A 16,610-nucleotide genomic window follows, 5' to 3' on the forward strand; every position below is an offset into this window, starting at 1 on the left:
AGAAACTCTGAAAAATGATGAATCTTGCTTCCAGAAAAACAGCTCCAGAGCCTAATCCCTGAAGTGGTCTAGCTTTAATCCACGAGAGAAGTGAATGAAAGGTTTCCCCTTTTGGATGAAGGCAGTTCAGACCAAGCCCAGTGCTCAGTACGGCCATGTCCACTGGAGCTGTTGTGTGAAAATGATATAGAAATGTCCAGTGAAAGGCAATGGCTTCCCTGAGAGACCTTGAAAGGTACCAGCAAAAAGTCATGCCAAATTTGCAAAAGCCAGAGAAAAGCAGGCAGAGAGATGCTATCACTTCATATCAAATATTCAAAAACATAGATTCTGAATGAGTAGCTTACCAACGCATTTCTGCTTTATTCTCACAGAATCACTGTAAGACAAAGCATGGGGTAAAATCCAGATTCCTCTGTTATTTGTCAATGAACAAAAGAGATCAGAACTTCATTTTAAAAACCCTGACCAATGGAAGAGGACCCAAATTGGGATTCTATCGGCCAAGGAGTAAGGTTGGCTCCTACAGAGAACTGAAAATGCAACAGACAGTGCAGTGAAGATATGCAGGATGATACAGGAAGGAAAGAAAATTATGCTTAAGGTTCAGATTATCACATAGTCTTGACTGGAATGGAATGCAAAATCTTTAAAGTATCTTCGCTCAGGTGCATCGCACCATATAGATTATTTACATTAAAACAGAACATAACCTCTGGGGGAGTAAGTCCATACCAGGAATGGAAAATATTTGACACAGGCATTCCTGCACCATCAGGAGAAAAGATCACAGACCACAGAATTCTGAAATATTTTTATTTTCTGTGGGAGCCATTCCAAAAATCTGACCACTTAGTTTGCAAAGCTGAGTGGAATTATTTTGAAATTCCATATATGTCCCTTTGTCTTTGTAGCGAACTTGAGTTAACTGCTAACAACTTTTTCCTGTGTTACAAATCTCAGTAGAATAACGTGGAAGTCTTGCATTCCTACACAAACCCTTACAATTCTGTCCTCATTTCCTAAGATCCATCTCAGTCCCACAGAGCCCTGAAATCTGCTTTTGGTATCTTAAGAGACAAGATGCAGAGGACACCACATTTCCCCAGAAACACTACAATTTTGGAAGCTAGAAAGAAAATTTTGAAAAAGCAAAATATACCTTTGAAGAATGTATGACAAAATGGATTAAAGCACTCTTACAGACCCAAACAAACTGAAGAAGAGTATTGCAAGAGGCTACAGAAGAGCTTGTGCTAGAATTTTCCTAATGGGAGTATAGAAAAGAGCTGGCAGTAGCAGCCACTGATGCTTCTGTTTTATCTAAACCTTCAGTCAACACTAAAGCATTTAATTTCTGAGTACTACAGCTATACACATGCTACCTGTGCAGTTATTTGTGATTCTGGGGCTACTTCCACCTTCCAGTCTTATTTCTTTGCTATTTATGAAAAAGAAAACCAACTCCCTTCAAGACTGCAGTTGCCTGCAGATCTCCATCCTCCCCTCTGTGAGCCATTCCTCCCTGTGGTTCCTGGCTGAGATCACCTGCCACGGACTCAACCCATTCACCTTTCACCTCCTCTTGGCTTTCCCTCCGTGGCCCAGGGCCAGGCGCCCGGCACGCCCCTGGCCCAGTTCTCACAGGCATTTCATTCCCTGCAGCCAGCACCCCGCACTGCTGACGGCAGCCAGCCTCTCCGGTCCGACCACTGCTCCATCTGCCTCCCTCCTGTGCACCTCCCCTGGCCCACTGTCACTTGGAGAGAGCTCTTCCCCAACATGGATTGTGCTGACCTGGGCTTGAAAGTGAGGAGGAGTTACAACCCAGCAACTGCGATTCCTTGTCTCCGATATCGACACCTGAATAATTACAAATTGCTGCAGACATCAGCGGCTCATTTCCAAGTTCGTCCTCCCCGGGTGTGAAAGTGGGACCTAAACCAAAGCGTTTGTTTATAGTTGTAGCCTGCTTAGGACATCAGCAGCCTTGTATCCAGCTGATGATCACCCTTAATATGAAATTAACCACTATTAGGTATCTGGTAGCTTCAGAATTAATTTTCCTAATGTAAAAGTGACCAGTATCCATATATAAAGACCTGTTTCTGCCAGCTTTCAAGACACCCCTTTCAAAGCCTTGCATGTGTATGCATTTTATCATTTCTCCCATCTCCCCTACCCAACTGAATTCTTTTCAAAACTGAGTGTTTGAAGGCACTGCTAATGTTCTTACCTACTTGATTGTTCAAACACTGTTGTTTCTGAGCTCTGCTAAACCTTACATGTCGAACAATATGGACTGAAAAAACCCTCCAAAACCACAAACTCCTATTCAACTTTGCAATGTTCTGTCAGAAAATGTGAATAGATAAAGCACAGCTGTGTCAGCTTGTTTTAACCATGGCTAAATGAGGCTAATAAAGAAACAAGACTCCAGTATCTGCTTCAAGTTAACAAAACTATTCCTTTATCCAATAGCATAGGAAGTAACACTGGTCCATTTGTCTCCACCACAAATTTCAAGAAATTGTGTCAGAAGATTTATCATCAGACTTGGTAAATCCTTTTATCACCATCATCTCATTGATAAAGCTGTCTCCTATTCCAGGAAGGTGCAGATGGCAAATGTGATTTGTTATAGATGATCAATGCCTATCTCTGTTACCTCTGTTGAAATACTGCATTGCAAACCCTGCATCATGAATCCTGTGGAAAGTGTCTTTTTTTGGGCCATGTATCTAAGTGGGGATGTAGCACACCAAGAATGCCACACACTGTGCAGCAGTGATTAAATGTAGCCTTGAAATGTGGCCATAAACTTGGAAGATGTACAGGGCTGGAAAAATGAAATATAGGAATAAGCAGCAAACAGTGGAGTCTGCGAACAAAGTAATGTCAGTCAACCATGGTGGTTACTTACTGAGAAGTGTCAGAGTGGAGAGATGTTTTGATTATCTTTTCCAGCAAAAAATCACTCAATAAAAAAAGAAAACTAAAGAACCCTCAAACTATCTTCTGTCAGTCTTTTTAGGCAATATTTTAAAGGCACAAGCCTTCTTGGATCTCTGGTTAAAAGCTATTTCAAATCATTTCATGCTATTCAAGTAATTCTGTGTGTAGCCCTGCAAAATAAAATATTCTCATCATGTTCATGTTAATTTCAAAGCAGAAGTACTCAAAGCCCTTTAAAATGCTTGTCCATCAAGCCTCCAGCCTGAGCTCAACATGAATTACCTGTCACAGAGTGACAGGTTTGCATTTCTCTCTTTAAGCTGATGTCCTGAAATACAGCTCCAGCGGGAATGCTGTTGCTGAGCAGGTGAGATACTTGATCAACAGGAGGTGAACTGAAATCACATGGCCCTTGTGAACAGGAGAAACACCAGCCAGGTGACAACGATGAGTTTGGAACCTCTCTCCTCTAAATCAGACTGCTGTAAAGATGAAGAACTGATGCCTGACCGGGTTAGAAGTGAATTATGGGAAAATAATAACGTTTAATGTGAACTCAAGTTTTGTCTGTAGATAGTCCCATGAGAAATGACACCAAAACACATTTCATGCTGACTTAGTAGCATGAACTAGAACATGAGACAGGGAAACTGCTTTACACAATACTGATGACAAGTCACTGATATTTGAAAAAGTGGCAAACTTGGATAAAACCCCCTGTTAATAAAGGTACCCTTAATAGACACTGATCCCATGTGCACCAAATATTTTACAACTAGACAACAAAATAAAATGTCTTTATCTCAGAAAGTTTATGGACTAAATAAATTCCAGAGAAAGGCAATGGTAAGGTATGCACCATGCAGAAATGAGTTGGAGCAGAAGTAAACAGAGAAGTGTGAGTTCCGGGAATAATAAATTCTGTTTTTTTTTTTTAATGTGTGTTTCATGTTGGCTTTCGTGTAAAATAAAGGAACACTCTGACAAAAGCTTCTTTCTTATTTGGAACATAGGTCAAATCTCCTTCCTGCTGCAGACTGCCCAGGTCACTGGAGGAATGAGTTCACACTTGTGACTTCTACTATTTCAGGTGAGAAGGTGCTGGGTCTTCCTCCTGTGTCCAAAAGCCTACTTAAAGCAAAGAGTGGATGGTGCAAAAATGGCTCACGAGTTCACAAGCTTTTAATGAGTTGACAGACAGATAGCATCACTAAATAAGTTTTGTTTCTTTAGGAAACCAGCCAAGATTTTATAATTCTACCATGCTGAAAGCTGAAACTATGTAGGTGGTGTTTTTCCCCCTCCTATAACACTCCTTTCCCCAGTCACATATATTTCAGACACCTATGAAGTGTTCAGTAGGGAATAAAAACAAATATGCCTACCTGAGGTTTTAAGAATCTGCATAACTTGCCATTGATTGAAATTTTGTTTCCTGTAGATGTCAACATCTTTATAACAAAATGCCAAGCTTACAACACTGTTTCTCAGCAGGTATACATTCAAACAGTCAAAAAAGCCTTAGTCTCTGATAATGATCCCAAAAAAACAGATTGAGATGATACTTCAATTTACTTAAATAAACCCATGTGATTCTCAACCCACATGCAAGAATTCTAAAGGTCTTTGGTTATACTGAATCACAGATAAAAAAATCTGCTGATGTTACCTTATCTCTGCAAATTTTAAATGTTTTTTACCCTACTGATAGGTGTCCTGGGGTGACTGCCCTAAACTAAGACAATAGATAAAGTTAATTTTTATCTTCTAACTTGCTTGATTTAATTATGCTGTGGTGGAAGCATAAGGAAGTTAATACATGATTTTCAAAAGTGTAAATTAATGGATACTTTGGGTTGGGGGTTAGATGGAAGCTAAAAGAGCTTCATTTTTTATCTGTCTTGCATGGTAATGCTGTCTTGTTTATTACTAATAGAGTGTCTGTTCATTTCACTTTCATTCTTGCATGACCTCCAGAGATTTATCTCTGGTGCAAAACCTACTGTGCTTCTTTACCAAATCAAAGAGGTGATGACAGGGCTTCATTTGTAGAGGAAGACAGTGAAAGGAAGAGATTGCTCTCACCTCAACAGAAATTTAGTAAGAGCCAAGATGCTAATGAAGTGCAGAGAAGGGCTTGTTGGAAAGGGACAGGTGATCTTGAGTGCTTTGGAAGACATTGTACATGCAGGGAAGTGGAATGATCTTGCAGACATTACTTTGTTCTGAAAACTGCTGCTCTAACAACAAATCCTCTGCTAGAGGACCATGGGGACAGTTTGCTCAGCTCCCATCCTTACAATAGACACATGGACAAAAAACAGCCTCCCTGAAGCCCTTCTTGATCCTGAATATCTTTAGCCCAAGACAGTCATTGTGTGCACAGTTTTATTTCTTTACCTTTCACTGGTAAGAGATGCAAGGAGGCCATCAATTAATTCTTCTTCAGGGAGGTAATAAATTACACCTCTTCTTGGACAAAAGGTTCAGCCCAAGGTGAAACCAGATTTTATTAAAGCTGCTCCTCCATTCCCAAAGCACAAGTCTCCCGTCTCAGGACACAACCTCATAATTATTTTGCTAACTTGCTAGTGCTCATAGCATATCCAGCATTTCACACTATTCACATCAACATACCAGTTCCATTAACACACATCTGAAAATAGACACAAATTATGGAATGGATACATTTTCTAACCCTTGAAAACAGATTTTAAGAAAAAGCAATTAGACTTGGCATATATCAACAGCATACTTGTCTCAGAATGAAAAACAAAAATACTAACTTTTTTCTATAAAAGTTGTAGATTTTGGCAAACACACTTTTTTTTTTTTGTTTTTGAATCTGTACTTCCTGCTTGGTTATGGGTAAAAAACAGATTTAAGAAGCAAAGGTTCTGAGTTCAACCTGAAAAGACACAGTTAAAATATGTATTGAGACCCAAAAAGTAACAATAGACAAGTTTCGTCCACACGGGATTCTTTCCAGATCATTTAATAAAGTAACTTCTCATTTGGGATAAAACTGGGCTGTAGACAGAGAGTAATGAGAATTTGCTTTTTAACACCTGTTACTACTTATATACCCACAGATGCACCAATCCAATACTTAAAGGCCTATTTCCCCAAGAGTTTTTTTGTAACCTAAAGTAAGTGGAAAGAAACCAAGGATAAGGCCCACAGGGGAAGCTGATTGTGATTATAAGAGAGGAAAAGGGGTGGAGATTGCAGTTTTGTTTCATTTCTGATTAAAATAGAACAATGAAAAGCCAAAGAGATTTCCTCTTTCAAGATTAACACACCCTTCTATCTGCTAGAACTTCCCAGACACTTTTACCACCCACATATGCAAACAAACAAGCTGTTTATGTAACAGTGATGCAAGGAATATATTGGACAGGGGAGCAATTTATAAAGACCCTTTTATAAAGAAGAGATGACTTCAAGAGACTTGCAGACACACATTTTGTGCCAGAGACAAAATAAAACGTTCCCTCTGAGCAAGACTGATGTCAAGAGATTGTTGGAAGTTCAAACACTCAAACTCAGAAACTTGCATGAATATGATTTCAAAAAGCAGAGAAAATGTGATTTTTCAAATGCTTTCTTGAACCATGAAATGCCTTCAAAAAATCGTGTTCACTTTGAATTGTTTAGTAGTTTGGTGTTGGGATCTGTGTAGCACCTGAAGTTTTAAGGTTGGTTATCAGGAAATTATTGGATCACAGGGCTGGGATTCTTCCAGGGAATGGCTGACAATGAGGTACAATGTGACAGCCATAGGTGGTCTGAAATTTATTTCTCAGGTTCTGTTTCCTGACTTCCAAGGTCTTGTGTAAATCAATACAGTCACTGACACACGGCTGCTAGGACTGGGTGGAAACATCCATGTCCTGCCCTCTCCAAGCAGCAGGTGTGTCTGACCTTCAAGATCTCCTCCACTACAGGGTGCATAAGAACTGACTGCAGCTTGCCTTTACCTGCAGGAAGTGCAACCTGGAGACAACAGGGGAAGAAATGGTCCTTTCAGAGGACAATCAAAGCTTTGTGAAAACACAACGAATGGGCAGGAAATGGTAATTCCAAACTAGATTAAGGCATTCTCCTGCAGAACAGCCCCAGGAAGCTCAAGAACATACAAATTGGCTGCTGTGATTCCAGGTGTAGGCTGACAGCTTTGGGCTGTGAGATTAGCCAGGCTGAAGTCTCAGATAGCTACATGTGAGTCACAGGGAGAGATGCATGGCAGCTCTTCAGGCCGTATGAATCAGCAGCAGCAACAGGGAAGCAGAAACTCAAATGGAAATTCCTGGAGGAAGCAGAGTGCAGAATTATGTCAGCTACAAATCTCAGCTCTGCATCTCAGATTTGTTTTTCCATATTTATTTTTTAGGTGAACAAATCCCCATGTCTTGGTAGGCTGATGGAGAAGGACAAATCTTTTAGAAGAGGGGGAAATGACAGAGCACATGATCAAAAGAACCAAGGCAAGGATGCAGCTGAATGACTTCCAAAAAATCCCTGAGATGATCAGTAGAACAGATAAGGCATTGCTGTGTTACATCTACACTGGATGTCCTAGAAATTCAAAATACTTCAGGTAGGAGAAAGACACCTGTCCAGAACAGGTTGAATGTCACTTTGTTCTGAAGACATGGATGTACATAGATGGCATCTTCCCTGGAAATTCAGCTCTTCACCTCACAGTTTTATACTAGAGGTATCTCACAGAATGTTCTGGTCATCTGCCTGAATTCATATATCTTGAACTGAAAAACACTTCAGCAGCTCTTCAGTCTGGCATGAAACACTGCTGGTCCTTCTGCCTGCTCTTGTCCTTAAGTGGTGTTTTTCTTCCCAATTCCATATCCATTCCACAATGACAACTCCCTCAGACAACAGCCTCACAAAATTCCTGGCTGGGTTGCTTTCTCAAAGTATTTTCTGTGGAAAAATTAGCTGCCAGGAATGGCAGGAATTCTCTGGCTGAGCCACTGGTCATTGTAGGGAAATTTCATTTCCGGCTTTGATGGTTAATGCCACAGTCCTAGCCACAACAAAAGTTACTTTTCTTTAAAAAGAAAGCAAAACCCCAAAAATCCATGAGAGAGTTTATATGTCTCTTGGCAGAGGAAACAGACCTGCATATCATGATGAATTAGGATTTTATGGTTGTCTTGTACCCTATAAGCCAGGATTTGAAACACTGCACACATGCAAAAAGCAAGCAGTGAGAGAGGCAGCACAATGCTAAACATTTTTCTGGTGAAAAGTCAGATTTTATAGAAACTGGGAGCATAACAGAAGATTGTTGAGGAGAGTTATAGACATGCTGAAGTAATCTGCAGCTGAGGTGTAGAAAAACACATATACCAATTGTTGCTTAGCTTTGTATGTTGGCTAAGTTCAATGTCTGTGTTTCAACAACACAGGCCTGAGATAGACTTACAGGAACTCAATCGAACATTCTTGAGATTCCTTCCCTGCTGTGGGAAAGACTGAAGCAGGGAGGTATTCTACACCTGTGACAGCCCCTGAAATACAGGTGAAAACAGCAGGTTCGGAGATCCTCTAGCAAGAATTGAGATCTCTGGTGTCCCTGCCCATGTGGCTCTGCCCTGGTGCTCTTTGGTGATCCACAGCTTGACAAGGTAATGGAAATAAATTTTCTCTTTTCATTTCATTCAGTGTTCTGTGGTCATCCCTGGGTCCTGTATATGCCAGCTCACACAGAGACCTAGACAGGCCCTAAGCAGCCATTATCTTATCATTCTGCTCATTATTATTTATGAACTTGCTTCTGCAATGGAATACATCCAGTTACATCCCTTGCTGACGTCGCAGGTAGAAGATGCATTTCACCTTTCTCCTGAAAGCCAGGCTGCCACTTAAAGCTTGCAAAGGTAATTAATTCTCATGCTGAAGGGATGTAAATAGGCAGGCAATGGCATTAGCCACACCATGGCTTTCTATTACTAATTACCTCTATTGAGCATGAACAAGCTGCTTGCCAGACAAATATTCGTAGAAGCCTGACTGAGGTTCTGCATCAGTTCCATCCATTTTTGGATCACTCTGCTGACTCACCACAGAAATGCTGCCTCCTGCCACAGAAAGGTCACAGACTCAGTTTGACAAGATGGTCTCTGTTCCATCTTTGTATTTAAAGGCAGGTCAGCACCAAATTCCCAGCAGGGTGCTCAGGGTTTTGCCCAGCTGAGCCCTGAAAATCTCCATATGTCCCACTGCTGTCACCCATATCTTGATTCCCACTCCCCCTCCACATAGATGAAACCCCTCCAGCCTGCAGGCAAAGCATGAACCACTAACCACCATGCTTTGATGACCCAGCCAGCTATTACCCATATAGAAGTCTGCCCATCGAGACCGTAATGTCCCAAGTAGCACATGAGGGTGCTGTGGCCAGTGTCAAGGTAGGTGACACCTATCACCTCTCATACACAAATCTAGTCACCTCAGCATAGAAGACAGTCAAACATTATTTATCTCTGGTACATCTATGCTTGCTGTTCCAAGTCACCTTCCCCTCTATGCTCCTAGAAGCAACCTCTGCTAGAAATGATCCGCCTTTTGACAACAGGTCGGATGTTTGTTTTAAGTTATCAGGGATCTTTGACACCTGGGAGCTTCCAAAGCTGAAAGTGTGTGATATCACTGTGATATCACTTACCACACGTGAGTGCTTCCCTCCTGATCCCACACCCTTGTATGGGCTGCCATTTCTCAAGAGATCCATGACTCAACCTTCTTTCACTGCTGGTAGTTTGACAACACATAGGCTTGGACAACTTTGATAGTGAAAAGCGAGGCAAAGAAAGCACAGAGTACACCTTACCTGCATCTGTGGTCACTAAGTTATCCACTCCATTTGCTGATGGAACACGTTTTCCTTGTTTATTCATCTACTACTAATGTAGCAGTAAAAGCTGTTCTTGCTTCCCTTGATACTCCTTGCAAATGTTGACTCCAGGAGCAATTTGGCTTTCCGAATGCCACCGCTACATGCCCCCCAGAATGTTTCAAAATTCTTCTTTCAAAGGCCATTCCTGTTTCTATCTCTTGTATACTACTTATTTTTGCACTGGAGCTCAGCCATGGGTTATGTGTGTGTAGCTAAGCCAGTTTCCCAATACATTTACTTGCTTTCATGAGTAGGATGAGCTGTTACTGTGCTAAGAGAAGGCTGACCTTGAACACCTGACATGCTGAACCTTTCAAGCTGAGGTGAATTACTATCTGCTATTTCTGCCAGGGCTTTACCTTCCAAAATTTAATTACCTGAATTTAGAGATTTCCAGGTGTTGAGAAGGTAACGACTTTAGACTCATCCTAGATATTGAGCTATGTGAAAAACCTCAGCCTTACATGTAAAGTCTCATGCAACATGCTCAAAGCATTGCTACAAGAGTCAGGGACTGTTACATGTGCCCACACAGTGGTGACACCTCGGCTGCAGAAAGATGTCCTCAGTGTTTCCTGCTTCCAATGCATTGAGCTCATCACCGAGCAGGGCAGATGACAGAAACAAGGGCGTGGATCTGAGACCTGTGATTATTATCTGAGAGGGCAGGTGCAAAGTAACACATTTCTCAGGCTTGAAACCAAGGAGAAAAGAAGGCAGGAACTGAGGATGAGGAGGTCGTATCCGTGGTGCAGCCGAAGCAACAGGTACAGTAATTGGCAGAGAATTTGACTGAAAACCAATTTTTTCTGGTTGTCACTATAGTTACGAAATCCAGAGGGCAAATTGCAATTGCACTTTCCATGAACACATGAACAATGGAAAATGTCCAAAATCCTGAGTTGCTGCAAGTGAAACAGGCTGGACTCAATGAAGTTCCCTTTCAATTTGAGAATTATTATTATTCCAAATGAATATCAAAATATGAAGGTATTTCAGAAAAAAAGCCTATTATGTTGGTAGATCATTACAGACTGCACAACTGATGCTGCAAACAGTTGGAAAGGCCTGACCAGCCTTAATCCCCTCTCCTTGCTCTTCCCTTGTTAACAATAACCCTTATTGCTTGACTCTGATTGTAGGAATTAGTTTATTATTTTTCCCACCATGCTCTTTAACATTTATATTGAGTATGCATCTAAAATGTCCCACTTACACCAGTTTTGCAGAAACACTTGAAGTGCTGTCTGTATTTGTGAAGAGAGAGACAAGAAATTACAGGAGGCCTTTACAACATGCAAGAAAGTTACTGCCATGAGAACAGTTGCACGGCATATTCCTTTCATGACTCTCTTCCTAAACAATCAATGTACTCTTCAAGATCCTCATTAGGCAATAAATGACACTGAAGAGCAGAAAAGAGAGGAAAAACCTAGGATGCCAAGAGCATGGAAGGAACTGAAACTGGATGCTGGAATATTGAACCAAATAGCTAAGTAGAAGAGCTGGGAGGAGGTTCAGATGTCACAGGACAGAGGTTAAACATAAACAGATTCTGAATTTTGGAGCCCTCAGATATTGGAGATTATCACATTTTTGGGCCATCAGATAAGTGGGACGGATGTTATTGTCCCAGGCTCTTTTTTTGCTTTCACACAGGAATCTGAAATCCCTGGAAAACCCTATAGTCTTGTTAGCTACACATTTCTTCCAAGCCCTGCCATTCTCAGTGCAGAACATAAAAATAATGAATCTGCCAACAGCTTGATAATGTATTGGAAGATAAGGCATCCAAGGAAATAATCTATCGAAGAAATGGAACTGTTGCATATGTTTTATAGGGAAAAAAGTTTCCACTAAATGAACATATTTATTGTTTTCAAAATCCAACGTTGCCTATCATTGGTACTCAATCAACAACAACATAACAGCAAAGAAATCATCACTAGGAAAATACCTTCTCCTATTCAATTCAGTTACATAAATAAATAGTTTAGCTACTGAATTATGCTTTGGGCAAAGGCAAGTCCAGACTATGGATTCTGGAAGAGCACGAAGCATCTGCCTCTCTTAAAAGCACTAACAAAGTAGAAGACATGGTCCACAACCCACTTCCCAAAGTTTAGGTCTTACTATGGCCCAGCTTCCAAAGAATACCAGCATGGCTGTGGGGACGTGGTTAAGCCTGATGTCCATTAATACATGGACAGCCTGTGCTATCAGCCAGAATTAAATAATCACAGAAGCCATCCAAACAAGCAATCCCACCACAAAGCACTCTAGCACTTCCCCAAAAGCAACAGCTTCTCTTCTGGTAGGATGCTACCCTGCTTCTCTATCATTCAGCTACCTCCTTTCTGTCCTTGGTATGCCACAGATTGCTAGAAGCAAAGAGAGCCTCCCTGCTCCCCCACATTTGATCGTCCCTAATTACCCTTCCCAACCATTAAACAAAATCCTTTCTTTAGAAACCTGGGGGGTTTTGTGGTATCAGAATTGCTTCTCTATTTCTCTCAAGCACGAACTGACATACAAAATGTTCTTACATCACTGACATGCAAAACACTTTGTTCTTGAGCAAGTGTTTGCAAAAGCAGTGTTCGCAAAGCCAGCATTTCCTGAAGCCAATGCTTCTGGGGGCTCCCTTGGAAAAAGAGGGTTTATAGAGCTGATTTCTGCAAAGCCTGATGTTCCAGGCAGTCAGTTGTGCAAAACTATTGCTATAGGCTTAGAAGCCTTCACTGTGCCATTCTTTCACTGCAACCTCTGCACTAATTTCCTCTCTCAAACCACAGCATCTCTGCCTCCTCACCTCCTTCCAAAGTAGCACAGCTGTAACTAAGCCCCAAAGTTTTGGAACTATCACAAGTCTAGAACCAGCATCACCAGATACCTCCTCTGAATACACTAGCACTATATTTCTGTTATATAAGGTGTTTAATGGTCAATTATTTTACTGCATGGGCAATAAAGCACATAAATGTGTGTGTCAGAGTGTTAGAGGAAATAGGGACAAGGTGGCTAAAGAACAAGAGGAAGAAGGAAGAATGACTGGAATTAAGAGAAACCTGGAAGCCTTTTACAGGCTTCCTCGTGCACCAGGCTGCCATATTCCCTGCTTCTCAGATCCCAGCCTGTTAAGTGGGAAGCACACCCCAGTGAGAAGTGGCACAAGCGCATGGAGGACTGTGTGGGGTTGCACACCTCCAGCAGTGCGGCTCGTAAACAGCGCAGGGAGGAAGGAACAGTATCTGTTCCTGTAAAATAGCATCAAGCACAAGCACTGAACAGGGTGAGGCAGCTGGGGCGGGGAAACAGACCAGACAGGAATGGGGAGATTCCTACCAGGAATGAGATTCCTGGTTCATTCAGGACTCTTGTCTGTTATTGTTTCCCTCTTTCCCAATCTGTGTTTGCAGCAGGAAGAAAGGGGAAATGGAATGTAATTCGGAGCACAGTGCTCGACCCGGACTTACCAAATCTGCCTTTGATAAGCATCCTGAACTTTCTAAGTCTTCACTTCCTCACCACTTCCCTCAGCCATGGATGGTATTTACAAGTGGTTCAATGCTCTTGTCAGGTGTCACGCAGCAGGGTAAAACACTTTCTTCTCTAGCCATGCGGTGCTTGGAAGACTTCACTAGTCTTGGACGTGCATCTACTAATATTTCCTTCATTCCTTTACTACCCCTTTCAGGCCAATATTTATTTATTTTTTTATTTTGCTCATCCTCAGTAATATTATTCATTACTTCTCTAGCTGTTTACTTCTTTTTTTTATTAAGGAGGAAATCCTACTTAATGCCATCCTATGATTTCAAAATCACTCATCTGCAGCACGTTAACAGTAACTGAATGGCAAAGCTTAGCCCTTGAAATCTGTCACAAATGTAAAGCAAAGGTTTAGAACATCATTGTGGCAAATAGTTAATGTACAAAATGACGAGGAGGTGTATGTGATATATAAGAGGATACTGAATTAGGTTTCTGGAAGCGAATCCAAGAAAGGCCCTTTTCAATCATTGCGCAAGATTTTTTGCTTTCCTCATCCAACACAAGCCAGTGATTGGGAAACACTCATACCAGGGGAGACACCTAAAGCCAGACAACCATTAAGCATGACACTGGGCGTGCCCTCATTAGAGTGCTGAGGTGTGTGAGCGCCCCATTTAGAGAAAGATAAAAGATAGCAGTTTATTTGTAAAACAGCGGAGCCCTCACCACAGTCCTTGTCTAAAGCTTCCAACAGGGATGATCAGGTGAGTGCACAGGCTCCACAAGCAGTATTCTCCATCCCCCCTGTCACCACCACACCATGTTGTAAAGCCAGCTGTAGTCACTACAAGACTTTCTCTCGATCACATTAAGAACCTGAATTAGGACATTCCAAGACAGAGAGTAAACTCGCAGTCAGAACAGGTATCACAGAGAGACAACCTTTAAGATTTGGGCTCTTTTGGTAGAAGTATACTTTTAGATTTGTTGCTCATTCCTCAGGATGTTACCTGCCAACAGTTCTACAAAATATTCACAGATGTAAGAAGTGCTGCTTCAAAGAAAACAGCCTGAGAAAACAGAAAGTAAACTGACTTGGATTTTAAGTTGTACAAGGCTGCTTACATGAGTGAAGTGTGTGGATCAGCTAAGCCAACCCTGCAGAATTGTAAACATCAAGAAGAGGCAGCTTTCCCTGCCTACATATTTTTGTTGTTACACTTGTACGGCATCAAATCACACTTTAAATTTACTCCATACACACTTGAAGCTGACAAAACAGCTTTCCACTAGTGATTAATACATTGCTAAGTCAACTCCACCACCAGTTAAGCTTTAGATGGAAGTTACTACATGTGTTGTGCTTGATAGGAACTAGAGGCTAAGTCGGTCCATGGGATCAACAGCATTTGCATGAGCATTCCCAACTCTCTCTGCAGTTTAGAAGACAAAAGCAGCGTTAGGTCCCACGATTGCAAAACTTAACACAGAAGCCTAATCCATACAAGCTGTTCGATAGACACTAAGATGGCCATAAAAATAGCATAATAAGTAATGTTGCAACTACCTATTTGTTTTCAATATTGAGGCAATTAGGGTAAACAATGAAACCTTACCTTCATTCCTTTAGTGATTCCATTTTTCTTAGATAGTCCACTTTTTGTGAGGTTATTCTGTTTCTGATGATGGTGATGATGATGTAGATGTCCATTGCAGACAGCACTGGGATTAGCCATCTGTTTAAATTAGTCAGATTCTCAGTTCTTAAGGGTGTCTTAGGTCTTTCTACTGTAAAAAAGACAGTGGGATGAGAAGATAAAGTTCTTGGTTAAGGCCTGAAAGGTATCCAACTGGTCTGTCAGGATTTTCCAGGGTGAGAGGAGGAACTATCTTTTGCAATATCTTCAAAACGTAAAACTTTCTTTCATACAGCTTCAGCTCCAGCAAGCTAGAACGCGAAATACATAGCAGGAGGTGTGCTCTTAAAATCTCTGAAAAATACTGCTCATTGCTGGCTCTTGCATGAACACGGCTTCTGTGAGTCAACAAGACTGCTGCAGCTATCAAGGAGTGGGTGGATTCAGAGGCGGAGACACTTAAAGATATATTACCTCTTAAATACCTCCCAGGGAGAAACCTTGTTTCTTTTCTCCGAATTACACTCAATGTGGAGTGACATCACTCCCTATAAAATGCCAAAATGTTTAGAAAATTTTAACAGAGTAATCTGTAAAATTACATGGTTCATTTTGCTAAGCGTATATTAGCTGAAAACAACAATTATTGCCCTGAGTAAAGGAAAAACGCTTTTTAAAATTTCTTTTTAATCTCTTCTTATACGAGTAGCATGACAGACACAACTTTATACCTGCAAGGAAATGGAAAGCATTTTAGTAATAAAATGAAAATGCGTTTAGAGCTAGATACTACAGACACATGCACAAGTGTTCACTGGAGTGAACTGTCCCTTTAAACTCATTTTGGCCAGTATTAGGATAAATGGCATGCTAGTACAATGAATGAGAAATACAGTTTTATAAAGCTAATTAATTTAGTTTTAAAACAAGTCAGGCTTTTATCATATGTGAAACTATTAAGGACAGCTAACATTCATCTTTTCTTTTAAGAAAAAAGGTTTTTAATTGTGAAAATGCATGTATGGTCTTCCCTGGATCAAATTTTCCTGCTTCAGTTTTTAGCGACAAAAAGTAAAAGCAGAAGCATCTCTGGTAGCATTTAAAAGAATCCCTTTCTCCCAAAATAATTGAAATTAGTGTGGAGACAGACTAAAGGAAAGCTGTATTATAATATCAGTTTTGAAAAACAGTTAGGATGAAAGGCTGGGAGAATAAAAATATTTGAAGTTCTTTAATTAGAAAAAATTGCTGTGCCATCCTGGCAATGAAATGTAAGTTATATACAGAAAGAGTAGCCTAGAACTTGAGTATGTGGAATGCAGAAGATGAAATGTTAAATAAACCACTGTGAAAATCACAGGGGAACACACTGTGTTGGTTTTGAAAACTTATCTTAGACACATAGTAAATTGCTAAAATATATTTTCTCCTTTGAAGTAATTTTCAAAGTGAGATATCTTCAATGTACTATAAAACTTTTGGATTCTGCTTAAGAGTGATCTAAACTTAATAAGACTGTAATATTTTGGGTGAAGAAAATAGCCCCTTAACTGACTAAAATGACACAGAAGCAGTAAAACTTCAAAATGTTTTGCTTTACA

General features: G+C 40.8%; 1 protein-coding gene across 2 annotated transcripts in view; it reads right to left on the bottom strand.

Moving 5' to 3' along the window:
• The window catches only part of SPTLC3 (serine palmitoyltransferase long chain base subunit 3), a 153,993-nt gene that overhangs the window by 64,137 nt on the left and 73,246 nt on the right, over positions 1 to 16,610 (bottom strand). For both annotated transcript variants that reach the window (XM_086872596.1, XM_023923175.2), the window contains one exon: positions 14,989 to 15,160. In XM_086872596.1, coding sequence (XP_086728722.1) covers positions 14,989 to 15,108 — 120 coding nt within the window. In that variant the 5' untranslated portion in view covers positions 15,109 to 15,160. The remainder of the gene's footprint in view (positions 1 to 14,988; positions 15,161 to 16,610) is intronic.

This window comes from Cyanistes caeruleus, chromosome 2 (genome assembly GCF_971803275.1).
Source record: "Cyanistes caeruleus chromosome 2, bCyaCae1.hap1.1, whole genome shotgun sequence".
In the NCBI taxonomy this organism is placed as follows: Eukaryota; Metazoa; Chordata; class Aves; order Passeriformes; family Paridae; genus Cyanistes; species Cyanistes caeruleus.